Source organism: Phyllobates terribilis, unplaced genomic scaffold (genome assembly GCF_046119375.1).
Source record: "Phyllobates terribilis strain yellow unplaced genomic scaffold, ASM4611937v1 Scaffold_1__5_contigs__length_1240528914, whole genome shotgun sequence".
Classification (NCBI taxonomy): Eukaryota; Metazoa; Chordata; class Amphibia; order Anura; family Dendrobatidae; genus Phyllobates; species Phyllobates terribilis.
The window spans coordinates 745,833,726-745,859,269 of NW_027362761.1; the positions used below are offsets into that span (position 1 = coordinate 745,833,726).

Consider the following 25,544-nt stretch of genomic DNA (forward strand, 5'->3'; position numbering starts at 1 on the left):
ACCAGATTGCTGTTCAAAATAGTACCCACATGCCAGGTATTTTAAACTGTGTTTTCTCCGTCACACGGATCACATATACATTGTCAGAAAATACTGCCATTTCTGGCCTCCATTAAATTTTTTTTTCAGTGTGTCAGCAAAGTTTTTCACACTAGTTTGCTGTTCAAAACAGTTACCTACAGGCCAGGTATTTAAAACTGTGTTTTCTCCGTCACACGGATTACATATACATTTTCAGAAATTACTGCCATTTCTGGCCTCCATTAAAAATTTCTTCAGTGTGTCAGCAAATTTTTTGACACTGGTTTGCTGTTCAAAACAGCTACCTACAGGCGCAGCACACCAGAGCAGTGTCAAAAGGTTGTTGGTTGGATAGCGGATAATGCTTCCAGTCACTTAGCCACCACCACCACCACCCTGTCTTCCACATGGTCAAGTCTCAGTAGCCGTGAGTCTGGACCGCATATTCTTCACCCTGATCCTCCTTCCTCCCACCATGCCGAGTACCCAGAGACAACTGATCCCACAATTGGACACTCTGAAGAGCTGTTCACTTTTACAATTATAGATTCAGGCCTCTCGCCCGGTCCACTTGAAGCGGGGCAAGAGCAGATCATGTGTAGCGATGCCCAAATATTTGAACAGCCACGGTCACACAGAGGCGACGATGGGAAAGTGTCACAAGAGGTGGACGAAGATGAGACACAATTGCCAGAAAGTCAGGAGGAGGACCAGGGTGCGGAAGTGGAAGACGAGGTGGTGGATGATATAGTAACTGACCCAACCTGGCAGGAGGACATGCAGAGCGAGGACAGCAGCACATAGGGGGAGGGAGGCAGAGCACCCCAACAGGCAGAAAGAAGCAGTGTGGTGGCCGCAGACAGAAGGCAGGCAACCATTTCCTGTAACACCAACACGAAGGAAGTTGCCAGTACAACTGTTAGGTCTTCCCGAGTCTGGTTGTTTTTTAAAGACTCTGCCGATAACCCCAAAAAGGCCATTTGCAACACTTGCCAGGCCAGCATCAGCAGGGGTGGCAAAACGACCAGCTTGACCACCACCAGCATGATCAGGCACATGGCAGCAAAGCACCCGACTTTGTGGGCCGAACCCCAGGGTCCAGGAACAGTGTCTGCAGGTGGCACCATTGCTTCTTCCGCTGTTGTGCATACAAGCCAATCCCCTGTCCATGGTGCATGCGAAGATGCCTCCTGCCCTGCACCTGTCGTTGCACACTCTCAAGTAGCAGCATCAGGAAGCACATCCATGTCCTTGTTCCAGCGCAGCATTCAGTTGTCCATACCCCAGTCCTTGGAACGCAAGCGCAAATATGCAGCCAACGCCCCACAGGCCACACTACTAAATTCTCACATTTCACAACTGCTTGCGCTCGAAATGTTGCCTTTTAGGCTCGTGGAGACAGAAGCATTCCGCAACCTGATAGCGGCGGCCGTCCCTCGGTACTCGGTCCCCAGACGCCACTATTTCTCCCGGGGTGCCGTCCCCGCATTACACAAGCACGTGTCCCAAAACGTTAGCCGTGCTCTCAACAACACAGTTACCGGTAAAGTCCACTTAACCACGGACATGTGGACAAGTGCTTGTGGGCAGGGACGGTACATCTCGCTGACGGCACACTGGGTTAACATAGTGGAAGCCGGGACCCAGTCGGACCTTGGGACGGAATACGTCCTCCCGACACCAAGGATTGCAGGCCCTAGGTCAATCAGGGTTGCCCCCATGGTCTAGAGCTCCTGCACCTCATCCTCCTCAGCCTCCTCCTCCTCTTCATCCTCCATCTCCGAAATGACCAAGCGGCAACAGGCTGTGCTGAAGCTAATATGCTTTGGTGACAAACCGCACAATGCTGAAGAGTTATGGACAGCTCTGAAAGAGCAGGCAGATCTGTGGCTCACATCTCTGAACCTACAGTCAGGCATGGTCGTGTGTGACAATGGCCGGAACATGGTGGCGGCTCTGAGGCGAGGCGAGCTCACACACGTACCATGCCTGGCCCATGTGCTTAACCTCGCGCTTCAGCGGTTTCTAAAATCCTACCCGGAGCTGCCGGATCAGCTTGTTAAAGTACGCCACCTGTATGCCCATTTTAGAAAGTCAGCTACAGCTTCCGCCGCCCTTGCAGTGTTTCAGCAGCGTTTGCAGCTTCCGGCTCACAGACTTGTGTGCGATGTCCCCACGCGTTGGAACTCTACACTGCAGATGTTGGGAAGGATTTGTGAGAAGAAGGGGGCAGTTGTTGAGTACCAGCATCAACAAGGCCATCGGTATTCAGTTCAGACTACACACATAAGACCTCAGGAGTGGACATGGATGTCAGACATATGTACCATCCTATAAAACTTTGAGGACTCCACCAAGATGGTGAGCGGCAATGACGCCATAATTAGCATCACCATCCCGCTTCTCTGTCTTCTGAAACGCTCTCTGCTCAGAATCAAAGAGGATGCATTGCAGGCAGGGTGATTACACACAGCCAAGCCTCATCTCATCCCAACGTGGATTGGGTGACAATGAGGAAGAGGAGGAGGATGAGGAAGGACAGGAGCTAGTTTCATGCACTATAGACGGTACTACCTGCACAGCTGTCATGCCATCTGTTTAGCATGGATGGCCAGAGGACAGAGAGGAGGAGCAGGAGGAGGAGGAGGAGAGCATGGTCAGTCATCCTCTTGGTGAGGACACGGAAGTCTTGCCTTTTAGTAGTCTGGCACGCATGGCCGAGTTTTTGTTACGCTGCCTTTCCCATGACCCTCGCGTTCTCAAAATTTTGGATGACAGTCATTACTGGTTGGTGACACTTCTAGACCCACGCTACAAGGAGAACTTTATATCTCTTCTTCCTGAGGCAGACAGGTCTACAAAAATGGGGCTGTACCAGAAGGCCCTTGTTGCGGAACTATTAAAAAAATTGCCATCTGAAAACCTGGTGGCAGAGGGCACACTTCGTTGGACAACCAAGGAGTACAGGCGAGAGAGACACAACTTCAATCCAGCAGAGGCAGGGGAACACTGTCAAAGTTCTGGGAGAATTTTCTCAGCCCGTCCCATTGCACAAGCCCTGAGGCGTGGAGTACTCTCACAAGGAATGCAAAGTTTGGGAAGATGCTGAGGGAGTACTTTGCTGACCGTACCAACGTCCTCCGTGATTCCGCTGTGCCTTATAATTATTGGGTATCCAAGCTGGATACGTGGAATGAACTGGCTCTCTATGCCTTGGAGGTCCTGGAATGCCCTGCCACCAGCGTTTTATCAGAGCGGGTTTTTAGTGTTGCTGGTGGAATTATAACTGATAAGCGCATCCACCTGTCAACTGAAAATGCTGACAGGCTGACTCTTATAAAAATGAACAAGGGCTGGATTGGTCCAGACTTCTCATCACCACCGAATGATAGCAGCGTAACATAAACTCAAATCCAGTGTCTTTTTTTGGGAGGTGTATTCACATGCACCTTTTCACACCCACACATGGGTATACGCTTCCTGATTTTGGCTATTTGCTCTTGTCCTCCTCCTTCTCCTCATCCTCCACCACCATATCACCAGGGGACCGTGGTCCGTGATGCAACACTCACATAATTTTTTTAAAGGGTGTTTATGATGCCCGTAAAAAAAAAAAAAAAATTATACAGTATGTTCATGTTCCCCAGGGGTAAATGTTTGCCAGCCCATACACTTTGTGCATGGGCATTACACATATAGGAGGCCCGATCCTTTCTAATGAGAACATTTTTTTGAGGTCCTCCTCCACGTCTCTTCCAAGGGGCATTGGAGTTCCTCCAAATTTTTGGCAACCCTTGCATTCACTGCATAGGCCAACACTATGGGATACCCACTTCCAAATAATGGGAACATTGTTTTGAGGAGGCCCTCTGACCTCCATGTCTCTTCCAAGGGGCATTGGAGTTCCTCCAAATTTTTGGCAGCCCTTACATTCACTGCATAGGCCAACACTATGGGAGATTCTTTCCTTTCTAATGGGAATTTGTCGTTACTGTGGCCCTGCTCTGTGTCTTTCAGAGTCCCTCCATCATCAATGAAACAGGATGTGTCTGTGTCACACACCACATTGCTAGATAAGGTTGTAAAATGTTAAAATGACATTTCCCAGTGAATGCATTTGCCTTAAAAAATAACGTAAACAAAAAAAAAACAGTAGGATATTTCTTTAGTATAAAAAACAGAGTCGCCAATGTAACCTCAATGTAATCACATTGTTCAGCTCCTGCACCTCCTCCTCCATCTCCAAAATGGCCATATCAGTCACAAGCTGAAAGCACTGCAGCACTGCCTTGGCCAAGCGGCAACAGGCTTTGCTGAAGATAACATGCTTAATGCTTAGGTGACAAACCACCCAGCGCTGCAGAGTTGTTGAAAGCTGTAACACAGCAGCTTGATCTGTGGCTCTCACCACTGAACATACAGCCAGGCATGGTCATGTGTGACAATGGGCGGAAGCTGGTGACGGAGGAATGACAGCCAGAGTAGATACGGTTTCCCTCTATGCTAGTCCTTTCACCTTGATAAAAAATATGGCTGTGGTGAAATACAACTCCCACTGAGAAGCTGTTTCAGATTGAAAAACATTGGGCCCACCAGAGGATTTGATTCTGAGGGCTCATCTTTCTCCCCAGCTCAAGAGCCACATAGCAGCTGAAAAGTTAGCTCTATCATGAACTCTCCTGATGTAGAAGCCAGGGCACGCCAGAGGGTTCTCTGGGACCGTCCAACCCTGCCGAGAAGCAGTCCTGGCTAAGAAAAGTGTGTGGGAAGGTTCCCGGACACTCTATGGCTGCTTTTTTACTTAGGTGGAAACCCACGCAAACATGGGGAGAACATATAAAGTCCTTGCAGATGTTGTCCTTGCTGGGATTTGAACCCAGGATCCCAGTGCTGCAAGGCTTTAGTGCTAACCACTGATCCAATGTGCTGCCGTTCACCCTCTGATATCTAACAGGCTGGAGAAACTTGCACCTACTGCCACTCTTTCTTCAGCTTCTTTGTGAGAAACTAATGCATTTGGGCAGCCACTCAGTCTACCAAATAAAATTCCTGAGAAGGAAATTGGGATGGCTTCGCTACTGGTACTGGGGGCAGTGCTAATACCATGGCGTCGTGCCATAGTTTACTGGAAATATTCCAGGCTGGTTCAGCGGACCCTTCAGGGGAAGGTTCCCAGACACTCTATGGCTGCTTTTTTAATGTGGATCGGACGTGCTTATGCATGTTATTTCTCAAACCGGATTGCAGATCAGGCCATTGCCCAACTCTGTAGTCATGAAATTAAATGCGCAAAGAAAGATGTTTGTGTGTCGAAGCACCACAGACAAGTGCGAGCTGATGTTGGACGGGCTGCCATTGCTTCTGTAAAAGCTGCTTTTAGAGGACTTCCTGGGAGAAATGGCACCCAGAGTAGATACAGTTTCCCTCTATGCCAGTCCTTTCATCGAGCTAAAGAATATGGCTGTGGTGAAATACAACTCTCAGCAAAAAAAGCTGTGGACTGGCTCCGTACCGTCCCTGGCCACATTCACCTGTCCACGTGTTTGTGGCTAGGCAGTCCTTCCCAGTAAGTGCACTAGGGAAGGCACGGGTAATGTTGTGGGACCCGTGCTTGTGGAAGGCGGAGACGACACCGGGACTGAATATGGATACCCGGTCGCTGCCGCCATAAGATTGTGGACAGCTTCCGCCTCCATGAGCCTAAAAGGCCACATTTCAAGTGCAAGCAGCTGTCAAATTTGGCAGTATAGTATTGCAGCCTGTGGGTTGGTGGGTGGCTGACTGCATACTTGCGCTTGCATTCCAAGGAATGGGGTAGGGACAACTGAATGCTGCACTGGGACAAGGACGTGGATGGTGATTGTTGCAAGTCTGCAACAACAGGTGCATGGCGGGAGGCATCTTCGCATGTGCCAAGGATCACTTATGATGGGCACACTTTTAGGCAGTGACCTGGGTCTTCCCCATGCTGTTCCCATGTCTTTTCAGCACTGTATGCATGTGTCTGATGTGTCACACACCACATGGTCAGATAAGGTTGTAAAATGTTAAAATGACATTTCCTGGTGAAACGCATCAAAAACGTATGAACATAGCCCAAGGTGTGGAGGAGTATTTTTGTTTCTGGTTATTTATTTTGCCTTTTATACAAGTCATTACCCTGGAATGGATGTTCCTTAACATATTTCCCAGGAAATTCGTTTTTGTATGTTTTATTGTGAGTCCGTAAAAGTGGCGTAATACCTCTGACATCATTGTTGACAGCAGTGACCTGGGAGTCAGAAATGCTTCCAGGGGTCTTCCCCATGCTGTCCCCATGTCATTTGAGCATTGTTCCCATTGATTTGGGCAATTTTTAGGCCCTCTGCAGACCGCTGGGGGGAGCCGCCAGAAAAATGCTCGAGTTTCCCATAGACTTACATTGGGCTTGTTGCTCGGGTCGAGCACCTGAGTATTCCAATGTGCTCGACCCGATCAACGAGCACCCGAGCATTTTAGTGCTCGCCCATCACTAGTCAGCTCTATTTTGAATCCTAACAATATGGGCATCATGTTACAAATAGTGCAGCAAGAAGGAGCTCATGTGTAACCCTCTTCCATGAGGTCCAAGGCCATGGTGTGTTGGTGGCTGGGTAACACTGATGCTTGTTTCCTGCGTCCCCTCCCACCAACCATGAACAACAGAGAGGGGATGTTTATTCTGTTAATCTCCTGACTGTTGCTCGCCCATCACCACTTCCTCTTCCATTTCTTCCTCAGTTCCTGCACCTGCATTAACAGCTTGTCTGGTATCACCATTCCCCCTCGATCGCTGTAATCCACCCTCCCTTGGCACCCGCCTGTGTGACGACAGTCCGGAACTTAGATATTGTTATCCCTTCCCCATCCTCCTCTGCTTCCTCCTCTTCCTTTGGGACCACCACGTCCTCCAACAGGCTATTCAAAGTATGCTCCAGCATGTAGATGACCGGAATAGTGATGCTGATGATGGCATCGTCAGCGCTAACCACCTTAGTAGCCATTTCAAAACTGTGCAGAAGGGTACAGAGGTCATTATTCTGTGCCCACTCTGCAAATGTGATTTGCACCACGTCTGTACTGCGTTGGTCCAGGCCATACAACATGAGGTACTGAGTCAGGGCTCATCACTGCTGCCACAACCACTGCAACATGTGTAGTGTGGAATTCCATTGTGTCGGCACATTGCATATCAACCGGTTAACTGGCAGGGACAAAGAGCTCTGTATCTATGCAAGTCAATGACCTGAGGGTTGCGAATGGCGGACGTGCCAGACTCCTTAGACTGACCTCACTCCTTCAAGATGGTTCCCCTTTTTATACTCCAACTGAAGTGCTCCCCTGTGCTGCTTCCTCCACCCACACCCACTACATGGTTCCACCCTCCAGCTAGGGACCAGGGACTGTGCTCTCCCTTAGGAGCAATCTCACCCTTCCCTACTGAAGTGGAGTGTAATGGATGCAAGTGCGTGGGTCCCAGGCAGTACTCCATCCTTACCTGAGAGTGGGATACTACACCTCTGGGTGAGATTCAGTACCTCTGTGGCGACTGAACCTGCAGGGGCGCCACAGTTGTAGTGCTGAGAGAGGGCAGAATAGGGTGAACACGACAAACTGCTTGATGGTGAGTGAGGTGCAGGCGGAGATGCTACGGTGGATTGAGAATGATGTGGCATGCTCATTGAAGCAAAAACAGCAAACATGTTCACTTCTGTTCTGTGCTGAAATCTGCTGGAAGGTTGATTTCACAGCCACCCAGGACCCTATTTATCTAAACTATCTGACTTAGTTAGCTAGACGGTTGCTCTATCTAAAATCTTTCATTATCCAGGAGCAGACCAGTAGCATTCTCTCTGAGCTGTTATACTAACAAAATGGTGCTAAAATATGTCCGCTCTTTACATAGAGAGGGACATGTGATTTCAGCAGCCAATGGCACAAGCCCTTGTGTCTGGACATTGTGGATGGTTCCTGCGCCCTGATTGGCTTGACATAATCTGCACACATTAAGTAAAGAAAAATGTAAAAAATTTGATTACTAGCACACCACTCCTCTGACCTCTCCCCACCCCTCAAACAAGTTTCCCCCACTCATCATACAGCACCATTATCCTTTCCAAAGTGCTGAAAATACTGTAGTGAAAATGCAATTATTTGCCGGACTTTTACTGAATTTTGCAGATATTAAGTAAAAACGCTCGGGTGTCCGATCGCGAATCCGAATGTGCAACGTTTGTGCAAAATTTTAAGGTTTTTTTAACATGTTCACTCATCTCTAGTCATATAGCAATATGCCTTTGTCTCCATATGCTTGTCTTGAATACTGTAACACCTCATCAGGATGTACAGTTACCTTCGGTAGCAGGAAGAGATTAAATAGTTTTTTCTATTTAATACATTTATTGCACATCCACAAGATAAGTGGCATATGCATGATTACTCGTGGTTCAAATGCTGGGACCAATGGCAAGAGATGGCAAAACTCTATGCCCTCAAAAACAGACCGAAAAATAGAAATAATGCAGTAAAAATGCAACAGTAACTTTGTTTTTATAAATCAACAATGGTAACAGAATTACTGTATTTGACTATATATATTTTTTTTTTCAGATTACCTTATAACACTATATTTGGTGGTGTAGTGGCTTTCACAAAAGAACAATTCCTAAAAGTAAATGGATTTTCAAATCGTTTCTGGGGATGGGGAGGAGAAGATGATGAAATGTATAATAGGTATGTTCTTCTGACTTGTAATAAAGTAAATTACTAAACATGTCAATAGAGATGAGTGGATCGATCCACAGATGATTGAGTTACTGAGTTACAGTCAAATTTCTTTAAACATGTGATTTCACACTAATACACTTTGAGAATTGATGAGCGGTTGAAAAAAAAAAAAAACCTTGCCCTGCAACATTTCCTACATTACTGAAGCAGAGTTGGCTATTTTTTTTTTTTGCGTTGAGTGGCCTTCCCCATAATGCCTTTCAGCTATGACATCTAGCAGATTACCAACCCTTGTACAGTGGTGGTCAGTACCTGGGTAATCACAGATCAGCGGTTCCCAGTGAAGCATAGTTTGTATGGCAGAGTTGTGTTCTTTTTCCAAAGTTACTGGGTAAGTCTCTCTCTACTATAGAGTGTAAGCTTATGGTCAGCAGAGGGGTTCTCTCCTCCTTTGTTCTGTAGAGTGTAAGCTCTTATGGTTCTCTCTCTCTCCTGTAGACGTTAAGCTTTTATGATCAAATGGGTTCTCTGTATCTCCTGTAGAATGTAAGCTTCTATGATTAGCAAGGTCCTTCGCTTCTTCTGTAGTGTGTACTAAGAGATATATATATATACATACATACATACATACTGTACATACATACTAGATGGAGGCCCGATATTACCTCCCTCCCGATGCAATATTGTCACGATGGGGGCAGGTTTTGCAGCGTTGAGAATCTCTCCCCCGCATGTGCCCACCCACCTATCCACTCTCTTTCCCCCATGTGCTATCCCCCCTTGTCTGCTGTCTCTCTTCTTCCTGTGCTGTGTTCTCCCCTCATGTGCTGTCCCATTTGAGCTCTCTCCCCCCTATGCGCTTTCTCTCTCCCCCATCTGCTGTTTTCTCCTCTCATGTGATCTCTTCTTTGACCTGTGTACCCCATGTACTCTCCCCTTTGTCTGCTCTCTCTCTCCACCCCTGTGCTGTCATCTTCCCTCATGTGTTCTCTCGTTTGAGCTGTCTCCCCGAGCAGTAAATCAGACCGCTGCCATCTTTGTGCAAGCAGATAGCGGTGGTCACATTAAAACTGGGCATGCGCTCCTCCTGTACAAAGATGGCGGCAGTCAGTGAATCATTCGGCTCATCCCGGCGGCGGCGTGTTCGCAACGGTGTTCTGTTGGTGGTACCGCGCAAGAGGCTGCGTATGGTGTATACAGTGTCTATGTGGTGCGTATACAGTGTGTGTGTGTGGTGGGTGTGTGTGTGGGTGTGTGTGTGTGGCGCGTATATAGTGTGTGTGGCGGGTATACAGTGTAGAGAGAGAATGAGAGAGAGAATGAGAGAGAATGAGAGAGAGAATGAGAGAGAGAATGAGAGAGAGAATGAGAGAGAGAGAATGAGAGAGAGTGAAAGAGAGAGAATGAGAGAGAGAGAATGAGAGAGAATGAGAGAGAGAATGAGAGAGAGAGAGAAACAGAGAGAGAGAGAATGAGAGAAAGAGAGAGAAGGAGAGAGAGAGAGAGAGAATGAGAGAGAGAATGAAAGACAGAGAATTCCAAGTGCGGTGAAATTGCAAAAAAAAAGTGCAATACAGCATGTTCACTGAATGCTAAAACTGACCTGCCATTATGATTCTCCAGGTCTTTATGAGTTTGTATGCACGAAACATGTATAGATTCTTTTTTATTTGAGTGGTGAAAAAAAAATCCAAAATGTGTTAAAAAAGGCACCATTTTCCGAGACTCATAGCGTCTCTATTTTTGGGATTTGGGGCCGGCTGAGGGCTTATTTTTTGCTCACTGAGCTGTCGTTTTTATTGATACCATTTCGGTATAGATACGATCTTTTGATCGCCCCTTATTGCAATGTTGCGGAAACCAAAAAAAGTAATTCTGGCGTTTAGATTTTTTTTTTTCATTACGTCATTTACCGATCTGATAATTTTTTTTATATTGATAGATCAGGCGATTCTGAATGCGGTGATACCAAATATGTGTATATTTGAATTTTTGGGTTATTGTTTTATTTTGGGGAGAAAGGAGGGTGATTTAAATTTTTAGATATTTTTACTTTTTTATATATTCTTAAAAACATTTTTTTTCTACTTTTTTACTTGCTTCAATAGTCTCCATAGCAGACTTGAAGCTGTGATTGTCAGCTCTGCTATGTGTAACAAATGTGATCATCTGCTATGAACGCCGACCACTGGGTGGCGCTCATAGCAGATTGGCTATGACAACCACAGGGGTCTCATCTAGACGCCAGGTTGTCATGCCCACCCATCGGTGATCTGCGATCATTTGACGGGGTCACCGTTGGGCAGGGCTAACAATGCACTTCCCGGAAACGAGAGTTAAATGCCGCTGTCAGAGATAAATGCCCTCTTCCCAGGCTATAAACATCAGCCCCAGCTGTCTGCTTTCTCTCTGCTGGTTAATAAAATTACGAGGGATCCAATGCCATCTTTCCATTATCTATCCATCTATCTGTATATCTATCTGTATATCTACCTATTGTGAGGCAGTGACCGGGATCGTATATGAGGGACGTTATATATCCCCCAGAATGTGTACAGAGACCTATTAAATCCATTGGAGTGCATTGCAGTCACAGACACACCTGCGGCTGCAATGCAGGAATGAAGGTGAGCATTGACCTACACTGTGTTCCAAATTATTATGCAAACAATATTTTCTCAGATTTTCCCAAATTACCTATATGAATTGCAGTCATTGTAATTTTCCAGTCAAATAACTATTAGAGTAAAATTGAAAGGTTTTTGTACTAACTGCCTATGATAACAGTATATTTTTAAAAAAATAAAGAACTCAAACTGCACTCAAAATGCATGTTCCAAATTATTATGCACAGCAGAGTTTTCAACCTTTTCATTTTAATAAAGAACTAAAAAATGGTCATTTTTGAAATTATAAGCATTAGCAGGTTATTACAAACTGAAATCAAACAGTTTTCAACTCAAAACTTTATTCTAGGTGATGTTACATTTGCACATAGGACCCCTTGTTCGAAAGGAGCTTCTGAACTCTCTCGTCCATTGAATTTGTCAGGTTTTGGATGGTTTCTGCTTTAATTGTTTTGCATGAGGACAGAATACCCTCCCAGAGCTGTTGCTTAGATGTGAACTGCCTCCCACCATCATAGACACTCCTTTTGATGATGCTCCAGAGGTTCTCAATGGGGTTGAGGTCAGGGGAGCATGGGTGCCACACCATAAGTTTGTCCCCTTTTATGCCCATAGCAGCCAGAGATGCAGATGTGTTATGTGCAGCATGAGACGGGGCATTATCATGCATGAAAATGATCTTGCTGCGGAATGCACGGTTCTTCTTCTTGAACCATGGAAGGAAGTGCTGTTTGAGAAACTCAACATACATTATGGAGTTCATCTTTACCCCTTCAGGGATCCTAAAAGGGCCGACAATCTCTCTCCCCATGATTCCAGCCCAAAACATTACTCCACCTCCTCCTTGTTAGCGCCGTAGCCGTGTTTGCATGGAGTGTCCATCAACCAGCCATCCTCCACTCCATCCATCTGGACCATCGAGATCATTTTGTAACATACCTGGCGGCGTCCTTGCATAGTAGTCCATCTCCCACTGTGCAAGAGCGCGCACTTGATTTCCAGTCCAGACTATCACTCTGGCTTTCCTCCATGCTGTCTGCTTGCCTTTGTTTCTTCTGCATAAGGGCGGCGCCCGATCACTTCCTGCTTCTTGTAGCTGCTGGGGGCACACCCCTTGTGCGTCCTCAGCCTATTGCTGTCTGTCACCTGGTATTTAACCCAGCTCTTTCCTGGAATCCTGGCCTGAGAATCTTGTTCTGTCAGTTGGCCTTTGGTCGCTGACGTGCCAGGTCCTTCCCTGTTCCCTGCCTTACGGTATCAGTTCCCATGTCTGAACTGTGTCCTGTCTGAACACGCTCTTAGCCTGCCTTCTAGGGGCTGCATACCTAGATCTGTTTCTGTGTTTGTTTGCCTGTCTGTCCGCCTTCCTGAGGCTGTATTTCTAGGCCAGTCTGAACACGCTCCTTGCCTGTTCGTCCCGCCTCTCTGGGGGCCGCATACCCAGACTCGCTCCTGTCTCTTGCTGCAGTGTCGGTTTCTGTCCGAACACTCAGTTCCTGTCTGAACACTCTCCTACTTTTACCTGTTTTGTTTATATGTCCGTCCCTTCCCTTTTTCTGCAGTGTCTGTACCTGCTCCTAACTCCTACTCGTAGTCGCTGTACTTTCGTTTGTGAGTTTAGTGTCCACTCGCTACTTCATTGCAAGTATCTAGTGTGTATCTGGTTCTGCCTTTTCCCTTCCTGTCTGTTCCATGTGAACAGAGCCCTGTCCGCTCTGCTCCGCCTTGCTCACCGCTCCTGCGGTTTCCGCTCTGCTCCGCCTTGCTCACCGTTCCTGCGGTTTCCGCTCTGCTCCGCCTTGCTCACCGCTCCTGCGGTTTCCGCTTTGCTCCGCCTTGCTCACCGCTCCGGCGGTTTCCCCTCTGCTCCGCCTTGCTCACCGCTCCTGCGGTTTAAGCTCTTCTCCGCCTTGCTCACCGCTCCTGCGGTTTCCGCTCTGCTCCGCCTTGCTCACCGCTCCTGCGGTTTCCGCTCTGCTCCGCCTTGCTCACCGCTCCTGCGGTTTCCGCTCTGCTCCGCCTTGCCCACCGCTCCTGCGGTTTCCGCTCTGCTCCGCCTTGCCCACCGCTCCTGCGGTTCTAGCCTGCTCCGCCTTGCTCACTGCTCCTGCTGTTCTAGCCTGCTCTGCCTTGCTCACCGCTCCGGCGGTTCTAGCCTGCTCTGCCTTGCTCACCGCTCCGGCGGTTCTAGCCTGCTCTGACCCTTTGCTCACTGCTCCAGCAGTCTCGCTCTGCTCTGACCCTTTGCTCACTGCTCTGGCAGTCTCGCTCTACTCTGACCCTTTGCTCACTGCTCCGTCAGTCTCGCTCTGCTCTGACCCTTTGCTCGCTGCTCCGGCAGTCTCGCTCTGTTCTGACCCTTTGCTCGCTGCTCCGGCAGTCTCGTTCTGCTCTGACCCTTTGCTCGCTGCTCCGGCAGTCTTGCTCTGCTCTTGCCCGCCGCTCCAGGCGGTCTCACCCTGCTGTGTTTGTCCACCGCATCTGCGGTTCTGTTCTGGAAGTCCCAGTCTGTACTGGGTCCTATCCACTCTGTGCTCCAGCCTGTCGTGCCTGCCAGTACCTCCCTGCCTGCATACCAGTCGTGCTTACCAGCATCCACCCGCCTGCATTCTGGCCGTACCTGCCAGCACCTTTCTGCCTGCATACCAGTCGTGTTTACCAGCGTCCACCCGTCTGCATACCAGCCGTGTCTGCCTATACCCCCAGTCTGTGTTTCAGCCTTACCTTCCAGTTCCTGTATTCCCCGGTGTGGGCCAACAGCCGTGTCCGGAGTCTGACCTGGAGTAGACCCTGGTCCCTCTGCTCGGTTCCTCCCTGGTGCACTGGCCGAAGAGACTACTGCCCACCTAGAATCCACACAGGAGGACTTCCTGCACCCGGTATCTGATACCTCACCCACTTTAACCAGTGAGCCTGTGCAAGGGTGCTCCGAAGCAGTGATTACCTCCGAGTCTGTGCACCTCTACTACCTGGCAGAGGACCCCCTGTTGCCTCCTGAATCCTCCGGGATACCACTTGATGACAAATGGAGAGAGACTTCCCTACACCCGGTACCCGATACTTCGTCCGCTCCGTCCTGTGAGCTTGACAATGGGTACCTCAAAGCGGTAGTTACCCCCGAGTCTCTACACCCCTCAGACCAGGTGGAGGACCTCCAGTTGTCTCCAGAACCCTTCGGGGTGCTACCTGGTAGCGAATGGACAGAGACTTTTCTACACTCTGTACCTGATACCTCGGCTGCTTTATCCAGTGAGTCCGACCTAGTGTACTCCGAAGCAGAGGTTACCCCCGAGTCTCTACACCCCTCTGACCAGGCGGAGGACCTCCAGTCGTCTCCAGAACCCTTCGGGGTGCTACCTGGTAGTGAATGGACAGAGACTTTCCTACACTCTGTACCTGATACCTCGGCTGCTTCATCCAGTGAGTCCGACCTAGTGTACTCCGAAGCAGAGGTTACCTTCGAGTCTCTGCACTCTTCCAACCCGGCGGACGACCTCCAGTTGTTTCCTGAATCCTCCGGGGTACCACCAGATAACAAAGGGACAGAGACTTTTCTTCATCTTGTACCTGATACCCCGCCCATTTCTTCCTGTGAGCTTGACAAGATGTACCCCGAAGCAAAGGTTACCCCCGAGTCTCTGCCCCCCTCCAACCCGGCGGAGGACTTCCAGTTGTCTCCTGTACCCTCTGGGGTGCCACCTGAAAATATGTGGAGAGAGACTTCCTTGTGTGCTGTTCCTGGTACTCCACCCGTTTCGTCTGTTGCTGAGGATGGCTGGATAGGAGGTAGCATCCTAGCTACCCAGATGAGACCAGTTTTTCCTGTGGACAGTGGGAGTGATCTCCTTGAAGTGAAGGATTGGCCCTCGAATTCTGTGCGGAAGATTCTGGCAGGCCTGAAGAAGAGGGGGCGTAAGGGGGGGGGTACTGTAACATACCTGGCGGCGTCCTTGCATAGTGGTCCATCTCCCACTGTGTAAGAGCGCGCACTTGATTTCCAGTCCAGACTATCACTCTGGCTTTCCTCCATGCTGTCTGCTTGCCTCTGTTTCTTCTGCTTAAGGGCGGCGCCCGATCACTTCCTGCTTCTTGTAGCTGCTGCGGGCACACCCCTTGCGCGTCCTCAGCCTGTTGCTGTCTGTCACCTGGTATTTAACCCAGCTCTTTCCTGGAATTCTGGCCTGAGCATCTTGTTCTGTCAGTTGGCCTTTGGTCGCTGACGTGCCTGGTCCTTCCCTGTTCCCTGCCTTACGGTATCAGTTCCCGTGTCTGAACTGTGTCCTGTCTGAACACGCTCTTAGCCTGTTCATCCTGCCTTCTAGGGGCTGCATACCTAGATCTGTTTCTGTGTTTGTTTGCCTGTCTGTCCACCTTCCTGAGGCTGTATTTCTAGGCCAGTCTGAACACGCTCCTTGCCTGTTCGTCCCGCCTCTCTGGGGGCCGCAATACCCAGACTCGCTCCTGTCTCTCGCTGCAGTGTCGGTTTCTGTCCGAACACTCAGTTCCTGTCTGAACACTCTCCTACCTTTTACCTGTTTTGTTTATATGTCCATCCCTTCCCTTTTTCTGCAGTGTCTGTACCTGCTCCTAACTCCTACTCGTAGTCGCTGTACTTTCGTTTGTGAGTATAGTGTCCACTCACTACTTCATTGCAAGTATCTAGTGTGTATCTGGTTCTGCCTTTTCCCTTCCTGTCTGTTCCGTGTGAACAGAGCCCTGTCCGCTCTGCTCCGCCTTGCTCACCGCTCCAGCGGTTTCCGCTCTGCTCCGCCTTGCCCACCGCTCCTGCGGTTTCCGCTCTGCTCCGCCTTGCCCACTGCTCCTGCGGTTCTAGCCTGCTCTGCCTTGCTCACCGCTCCGGCGGTTCAAGCCTGCTCTGCCTTGCTCACCGCTCCGGCGGTTCTAGCCTGCTCTGCCTTGCTCACCACTCCAGCAGTTTTAGCCTGCTCTGCCTTTCTCACCGCTCCGGCGGTTCTAGCCTGCTCTGACCCTTTGCTCACAGCTCCGGCAGTCTCGCTCTGCTCTGACCCTTTGCTCACTGCTCTGGCAGTCTCGCTCTGCTCTGACCCTTTGCTCACTGCTCCGGCAGTCTCGCTCTGCTCTGACCCTTTGCTCGCTGCTCTGGCAGCCTTGCTCTGCTCTGACCCTTTGCTCGCTGCTCCAGCAGCCTCGCTCTGCTCTGACCCTTTGCTCGCTGCTCCGGCAGCCTCGCTCTGCTCTGACCCTTTGCTCGCTGCTCCGGCAGCCTCACTCTGCTCTGACCCTTTGCTCGCTGCTCCGGCAGTCTCGCTCTGCTCTGACCCTTTGCTTGCTGCTCCGGCAGTCTTGCTCTGCTCTTGCCCGCCGCTCCTGGCGGTCTCATCCTGCTGTGTTTGTCCACCGCATCTGCGGTTCTGTTCTGGAAGTCCCAGTCTGTACTGGGTCCTATCCACTCTGTGCTCCTGCCTGTCGTGCCTGCCAGTACCTCCCTGCCTGCATACCAGTCGTGCTTACCAGCATCCACCTGCCTGCATTCCGGCCGTACCTGCCAGCACCTCTCTGCCTGCATACCAGTCGTGCTTACCAGCGTCCACCCATCTGCATACCAGCCATGTCTGCCTATACCCCCAGTCTGTGTTCCAGCCTTACCTTCCAGTTCCTGTATTCCCCGGTGTGGGCCAACAGCCGTGTCCAGAGTCTGACCTGGAGTAGACCCTGGTCCCTCTGCTCGGTTCCTCCCTGGTGCACTGGCGTCATATGCCGTCGTGCGACCTTGGTCGGATCGGGCAGATACTTAGTTACGCCCCTCCAGGCACTCTCCTGTTCATGGCCCAGTGGAACTACTAAACACGCACACGCCAGTCAGTCCTGGCGTGTGCATTACACATTTCATGCATGATAATGCCCCGTCTCATGCTGCACATAACACATCTGCATCTCTGGCTGCTATGGGCATAAAAGGGGACAAACTTATGGTGTGGCACCCATGCTCCCCTGACCTCAACCCCATTGAGAACCTCTGGAGCATCATCAAAAGGAGTGTCTATGATGGCGGGAGGCAGTTCACATCTAAGCAACAGCTCTGGGAGGGTATTCTGTCCTCATGCAAAACAATTAAAGCAGAAACCATCCAAAACCTGACAAATTCAATGGACGAGAGAGTTCAGAAGCTCCTTTCGAACAAGGGGTCCTATGTGCAAATGTAACATCACCTAGAATAAAGTTTTGAGTTGAAAACTGTTTGATTTCAGTTTGTAATAACCTGCTAATGCTTATAATTTCAAAAATGACCATTTTTTTGTTCTTTATTAAAATGAAAAGGTTGAAAACTCTGCTGTGCATAATAATTTAGAACATGCATTTTGAGTGCAGTTTGAGTTTTTTATTTTTTTAAAAATATACTGTTATCATAGGCAGTTTGTACAAAAACCTTTCAATTGTACTCTAATAGTTATTTGACTGGAAAATTACAATGACTGCAATTCATATAGGTAATTTGGGAAGATCTGAGAAAATATTATTTGCATAATAATTTGGAACACAGTGTAGTCAGGCTATCTGACTAAGGCTATGTGCCCATGATGCAGAAATGCTCAGGATTTTTTCCTGAGCGTTTCTGCATCTCCCTGGCAGAAAAAACGCATGCGGATTGTACATGCGTTTTTCCTGCCAGGGACAAGCGGATGTGAAGCGTTCTTCACATGCATTTCCGCATGCGGGTTGACAAACGCTTTCCAAGCGATTTTAGCATCACTTGGAAAGTGCTTGACAACTTGGTCACACTATATAAATCCATACAAACGCCATGGATTTATATACTGTGACCTTAAAGAATGGTAAAAAATAAAAAAATAAATCTATACTTACCTTCTGATGGCCCCTGCAGTCTTTATTCGCTCCATCCTGGCTTGCCGGCAGCTCGCGGTACACTGAAGGACCTGCCGTCACATGACTATGACGTCAGCGCAGGTCCTTCAGTCCACCACGATCTGCCGGCAAGCGAAGACAAGGAGACCGGGGGCCATCATAAGCTAAATATAATATTTATTTTTTATTTTATTCTTTTTTTTACAGGTTCTATGGTACCCGGGTCCAGAGAAGAGTCTCCTGTCCTCCACACCCGGGTACCATCCGCACATTGAAACGCATGGATTCCGCATGTACAGATCCAGTGATGCGGAATCCAAGCATTCCAATGAAAGTCAATGGCGGCGAAAACGCAGCACTTCCGCAAAATAATTGGTAGTGCTGCGTTTTTTTTCGCAATGATAACCCGCAGCGGAAATTTCCGCAGAATGTGCATAGCACATGCGGATTATCATTGGGGAACATGGCAGCCTTCTACCATGCGTTTTTTAAGCGTTTCTGCAGCGTTTTTTCGGCTGCGGAAACGCTTAAAAAATGCATCGTGGTCAGCCTTAGGCAGATTAGTAAACACCCGGCAGGGCCTTCATTTCTTGGAGTAGGTCACAGGAGGCAGTGGGGCGGCCTCCTCCCTCCAACCCGGGTTTTCGAGTGGCTCTTGCCACAGGTCCTTTAAAAACCCTGCACTAAGGATTAGTGTTGTTCAGTACTGGGACCTGCTAGGAATATAGCAGGAAAACTTGGCAGAACCGTGTATTGCTGAACCCACGCCTGGGAAGGCTCTGCACCCATCAGGCTCTGAGTGGCCCGGCGCAGCCGTTGTCCCCGGCAACTGTTGTTTATGGACTCATGGTAACCCGGCTGCGAACCGAAGTACTTTCTGTTTACCCGTGAGTAGTGTTGAGCCACCCCCGTAGTGTTCGAGTTCGGTTCGGTTCGTCGAACACCCGTGTGTTCGCCGAACTGTTCGTCGAACTGTTCGTCGAACACCTTCGAACACCGTTAAAACCAATGGCAGGCAAACAAAAACACATAGAAACACATAGAAAACACCTTCAAAGGTGTCCAAAAGCTGACAAACTGCTCAGAAGACACAACTAACACATGGAAAAGTGACAAGTACATATAGTCATGCGAAAAGAAAAGAGGTGGAGGAGTAAAAGGAGGGGGAGACAGAGATATAGGCATGTCATGCCCTTCTAAAATCCAAAAAGTGAGAAGCCGACACGTTCAGTCCGCTCCTGCCCGTGCCACCTCCGTGTCGCCGGGTTTGTGCCAGAGCCGCGGTGAACCCTGACGGCCAGCCCCCCTCTCCCAATACTGGTGCCTGTCCGCTGGTGGGTCGAGCGAGCCCCCCTGTGGTGGAGGCAGCTCTAAGCTTTTTAATTTAAATTGTCTCTCTAATTTGAATGAATACACTTTAAATCCATTTACAAGGATCTATTGGAGGGCAAGTCTCATGCCAGCAGCCGCGTAATTCCAGCTCCAGTAGCGTCCACTAAAGCTGCTGCAGTTAAAAAGCTTTTATAAGGATCGAGCTCGGCTGTCCACCGCAAGGCATCCTACTGCCAGTCCCAGCCCCTATGCCTTGGGGTGCCTCCTGATGCTCTTCACTGAGTATCCCGTGGTCCCGAAGCATTTCCTTTGAAAAAATTAAGTGTCCAAACTACAGGTGGTGTAGCTTGCTTAACAGCCGGGATAATCCGCTGATTAGCAGACACTGCTACTAGGCACAAAGTATTTCCTGGGCTAGATGCAGTTAAAAATTTGTAATTAGATACTCTCGTTGGATGCTGAGAAAGCATTCCATAGAGTCTCCTGGCACGCCATATATGATTCTCTTAAAAAGCTTGGGGTAGGGGTCTAGGGGACCCTTTTATAGCCAAAATCACGGCCCTGTATCACAATACGTCACCTAGGCTGAAGATGAATGGAACTGTAGCACCCTGAGGGCTCGGTTGCTACAGAGGTATTGCACCTCACCCAGAGGTGTGATATCTCACTCTCAGGTAAGGATGGAGTGTGGATCAGGACCCGACACCTGCATGCATTACACCACATTGCCGTGGGGCAGGGCGACCAATATGCCTCTGAGATGGGCACGACAGTCCCTGTCCCTGGCTGGAGTGGGGGGAGGGAACACTGAGGAAGGGGAACCCTGTAGTGCAGAAGCAGGGAGGAAGCAGTTCCTGGGTGCATTGAGAAGGGAGTATAAAAGGTGGGCACCATCTTAGTTCAGTGCAGAGAAGTCTGAGCAGAAGTGGCAGGGAGCAGGGGCTCTGCATGAGCTCTGCTCCGGAGGCGGGCCTAGTAACAGAGGCCAAGGCCTGGAAGAGGGAGATGGAAGGAAGAGGAGCGGAGAAGGCTCCAGGAACGAGGAATGAAGGGATCCCAGGGGTGCGGACGGGTGAGTCGCCACCGCACGCCTGAATCCACCTGCGTGGAGGGGTCAGGCCAAAGGGGGAGACCGGTCCCCGAAACTAGTGGAGGCAGGAAACGACCCTCAGCTAGAAACCGGAGGCTGTGACATTTTATGTGGCGTAGCCCCTCGCTACACCCGCTAGGAAGGCACCACATAGGGTCAGGGAAACTGGCGCCAAGTTTACCAAGAGGAGGCCCGAGGCAGCCGGACAGAAGGGTTGGTAAGAAAGGCCAGACAAAGGACACACAAAGGGGGTCCTGTGAAGCGCTCCAAAGTTATCTGGGAGTTGTCTGAGCCCCTCACCTGGTGAGCACAGTACGACGTGGGCAGCCGTTACCTGCAGACGTGGTCTGGATAATAAGAACTGTGAGTAAAGGCCCTGGAGTGCATCACTGACTCCGTGTCGTTACTGCTGCTGCCCTGCACCATCACCCCCATCCTCCGCATACACTGCCCTGAGGCTATACTCCTCCCGTGGGGAGTTATGCTACGCTCTGCTGCACCCACAACACCAGCCTCAGCGGTCTGCCCTGCAGCGGCGGTTCACTCTGACCGCAATCCACGGGTGGCGTAGTCGGACATTTAAACATCAAAACCACATAAATAGTTCCGCCACTGGTTTGACCACCCTGAGCCATGGAACCGGGTCGCCGCCACGAAGACTACAACCACCAGCATCCACCAAAAAGGGTCTGGCTCCGGGTGTCCCAAGGCCCAGGGGGTGCATCAGAACATTTTCATCACCTTTCACAATCACCAATGGGACAAGGCAGGGATGTCCTCTGTCCCCTCTCTTATACATCCTAGTGACGGAGCACCTGCTCTCATCAATTCGCCATAACCCCAATATTAGGTGGATTGAGGTGGGAGGCACCGAGTACAAGTGCTCTCTATTTGCTGATGATGTCCTAGTATATATCACTCAATCACATATATCCATCCATGCTGTTATGGCTGAAATAGATCACTTTGTTACATGGTCAAATTTTAAAATCAATGCAGCGAAGTCTGAGGCCCTCGATGTCTCCCTCCCCAAATCCATATAGGATTCCATCCAGTCCAACTTTCCCTTTGCCTGGCCCTCACAGGGTATCAAATACTTAGGAATTCCTATTCATAGAGACCTCTCCCATCTATGTTATCTTAATTTTGGGCCCTTTATTGAACAACTCCATACAGACCACGGTTGGCAAGTTAGAACTGTAAGATTCACTACGTGAACCACTGGTGTTTTGTGGAAAAGCACATGTACACTGTGTTCCAAATTATTATGCAAAAAGTGTTTAGGAGTGATAAGGGAAGAATTTGTTTGTTTGTCAGTTAAACTCATTGATGGTGATGTGTGTCAGGGCTCTTTATATCACTGTAAGCAATTGCAGACACCTGTGCTAATTAGTTTGGCAGGTGTGTCCAATGAAAGGCAAGACTACTTAAGAAGGCTGTCTCACATTATTAAGCAGCCTACATTTTCTGCCAAAATGGGAAAGAAAAAGGATGTGTCGGCTGCTGAGAAGCAACAAATTGTGGAGTGCTTAGGTCAAGGCATGACTACAATCAACATTGTGCGATGATCAGGATGAAGTGTCTTGGCAATCAAGAAGTATGTAGCTGATTCACAGTACACACGTGTGCGTGCTGATAAGGGCAAATTGAGGACTCTTTCCTACAGGCAATTACGTCAGGTTAAAAGAGCAGCGGCAAAAAAGCCTTGTCATAGCAGCAGACAAGTTTTTGAAGCTGCTGGTGCCTCCAACGTCCCCCGAACAACAAGATGCAGGGTCCTTCAGAGGTTTGCAGCTGTGCATACGCCATCCTGTCGACCTTCTCTATCCACTTCACACAAGCAGAAACGGCTCCAGTGGGCTAAACATTACATGAAGACTGATTTCAAAACTGTTTTGTTCACGGATGAGTGCCGTGCAGCGCTCGATGGTCCAGATGGATGGAGTGGAGGATGGCTGGTTGATGGACACCCCACGCAAACACGGCTACAACGCCAACAAGGAGGAGGTGGAGTAATGTTTTGGGCTGGAATCATGGGGAGAGAGATTGTCGGCCCCTTTAGGATCCCTGAAGGCGCTAAAGATGAACTCCATAATGTATGTGGATTTTCTCAAACAGCACTTCCTGCCATGGTTCAAGAAGAAGAACCGTGTATTTCACAGCAAGATCATTTTTTTGCATGATAATGCACCATCTCATGCTGCACATAAAACATCTGCATCTCTGGCTGATATGGGCATAAAAGGGGACAAACTTATGGTGTGACCCCCATGCTCCCCTGACCTCTACCCCATTCAGAACCTCTGGAACATCATCAAAAGGAGTGTCTATGATGGCGGGAGGCAGTTCACATCTAAGCAACAGCTCTGGGAGGGTATTCTGTCCTCATGCAAAACAATTGAAGCAGAAACCATCCAAAACCTGACAAATTCAATGGACGAGAGAGTTCAGAAGCTCCTTTCGAACAAGGGGTCCTATGTGAAAATGTAACATCACCTAGAATAAAGTTTTGAGTTGAAAACTGTTTGATTTCAGTTTCTAATAACCTGCTAATGCTTATAATTTCAAAAATTTTTTTGGTCTTTATTAAAATGAAAAGGTTGATCGAAAAGTTTGGGGGATCTAAGAGTGTGGCAACCCAGTAGTCATGATTACTTCGAATTCTGACAATATGAGGGTCATGTTGCAGGTAGTGCAGCAAGAAGGCACTTATGTGTCTTGCGCATCTCGGAGCCCCAAAATTATTTTCCGGGCTAGATGCAGCTAAAAATTATTATTAATTTTAAATCTGGTGGAGCTTAGTATAGATGGCCTAATAGGATCAGTGCTGCACACTGCTACAAAGCCCAAATTATTTTCCAGCCAAGATACAGATAAACATGATTAGTAATTTGAAAGCTTAAAACGGTTGGTAGGGTGATTTTAACCAATCATCAAGCTTTTACTCTCCCCAGGATGACACAGGGGTAGAAAAGTCGTTTCGGATCCATGATTTGTTCATCTTTATGAACGTGAGTCTGTCTACATTATCAGTGGAGAGCCGCGTGCGCTTATCTGTCAGCACACCACCAGCAGCGCTGAACACACGTTCAGACAGAACGCTGGCTGCGGGGCATGACAAGATCTCCAAGGCGTAAGTGGCTAGCTCCGGCCATTTATCCAGATTGGAAGCCCAAAAAGAGCAAGGGTCCAGTGACACAGTCATGGCTTCAATGTTTACTTGGAGATACTCCTGTACCATCGTCTCTAGGCGTTGACTATGTGTCAGACTTCTTGTCTCCTGTGGCCTTGCAAAGGATGGGCTAAAAAAGTGGTGAAATGATTCCGCAAAATTGATGTTACCAGCAGATACTGTGGTTCTGTTACGGTTTGAGTGCTGAACACTTGACGGTCCCACGGTTGGCAAGTTGGAACTGTGAGATTCACTACGTGCACCACTGGTGTTTTGTGGAAAAGCACATGTAAGATTCTGCAACAGTCTCTGCTGATACTCCTGCATGCGTGCATCCCTTTCTATGGCAGGAATAATTTCGGCAAATTTTCTTTTGTACCGGGGATCTAACAGTGCGGCAACCCAGTAGTCAGGATTATTTCTAATTCTCACAATTCGAGGGTCATGTTGCAGGTAGTGCAGCAAGAAGGCACTCATGTGTGTTGCGCATCCAGGAGCACCAAGTCCCTGTTGTGTTGGTGGCGAGGTAACAATCATGCTTCCTTCCTCTGTCCTCTCCCCCCAACCTCGCACAACAGAAATGTGATCAAGGTCTCCCTCATCTGATGAGTCTTCCATCAGTTCGTCCTCCACTTCTTCCTGGGCTCCTGCACCTTCCTCACTAGTTTGGCTGCTACCATGCGCCCTGGTAAAACCATCTCCCCCACCCTCACATGCCTGCCGCCTTGGTGCTGCCGACCGTCTGGACCTTGCAGATGTTAGCCCTTCCGCATACAACTCCTCCTCTACTTCCTCCACCTCCTCTTGTGCCACCACCTGACTCCGAATTCTGTTTAACATGTGCTCCAGCATGTAAATCACCGGAATAGTCATGCTGATAATGGCATTGTCAGCACTAAACATCTTTGTCGCCATTTCAAAACTGTGCAGAAGGGTGCATAGGTCCCTGATCTGAGACCACTCCTCCAGCGTGATTTGCCCCACCTCTGGATCTCGTTGGCCCAGGCTATACGTCAGAACGTATTGCACCAGGGCTTGTCGGTGCTGCCACAGTCGCTGCAACATGTGCAGAGTTGAATTCCAACGGGTAGGCACATCGCATTTTAGCCGGTGAAGTGGCAGGCCCAACGACTTCTGTAGAGATGTAAGTCGCTGAGCTGCGGGATGCGAACGGCGGAAGTGAACACACAGCGACCGTGCCCTCTGCAGAAGGCCATCTAGTCTGGGATAGTGGGCTAAAAATTGCTGGACAACCAGGTTCAACACGTGAGCCATACAAGGCACGTGTGTGACATTGCCCCGGTGAAGGGCCGCACCCAGGTTTGCAGCATTGTCGCACACGGCCTTCCCTGGTTTCAGGTCCAGTGGAGACAACCATTCATGAAATTGGTTCTCCAGAGCTGACCACAACTCCTCAGCTGTGTGACTCACATTTCCCAGACATTTCAAAGTAAAAACCGCCTGATGACGTTGAGCCCTACTGCCAGCATAGTAAGGAGGTGTGCAGGATCCCTTCTGCGCAGTTAGAAAGCTTGTGGCATGACCAGACAGGCTTTGGGTGCAGGTGGAAGACCGAGAGGAGGTTGAGGAGGCAGAAGCAGTGGAGGAACTTTGACATAAAGAGGATTGACGCACAACTCGTCGGGACGGCAAGACTTGGACAGCAGCCCCTTGTCCTGCTGTCACCATAGTTACCCAGTGCCCAGTCAGC

General features: G+C 49.2%; 1 protein-coding gene across 2 annotated transcripts in view; it reads left to right on the forward strand.

The window, feature by feature from the left end:
- The window catches only part of LOC141170686 (beta-1,4-galactosyltransferase 1-like), a 668,956-nt gene that overhangs the window by 554,946 nt on the left and 88,466 nt on the right, over nucleotides 1-25,544 (forward strand). For both annotated transcript variants that reach the window (XM_073655176.1, XM_073655177.1), the window contains one exon: nucleotides 8,650-8,772. In XM_073655176.1, coding sequence (XP_073511277.1) covers nucleotides 8,650-8,772 — 123 coding nt within the window. The remainder of the gene's footprint in view (nucleotides 1-8,649; nucleotides 8,773-25,544) is intronic.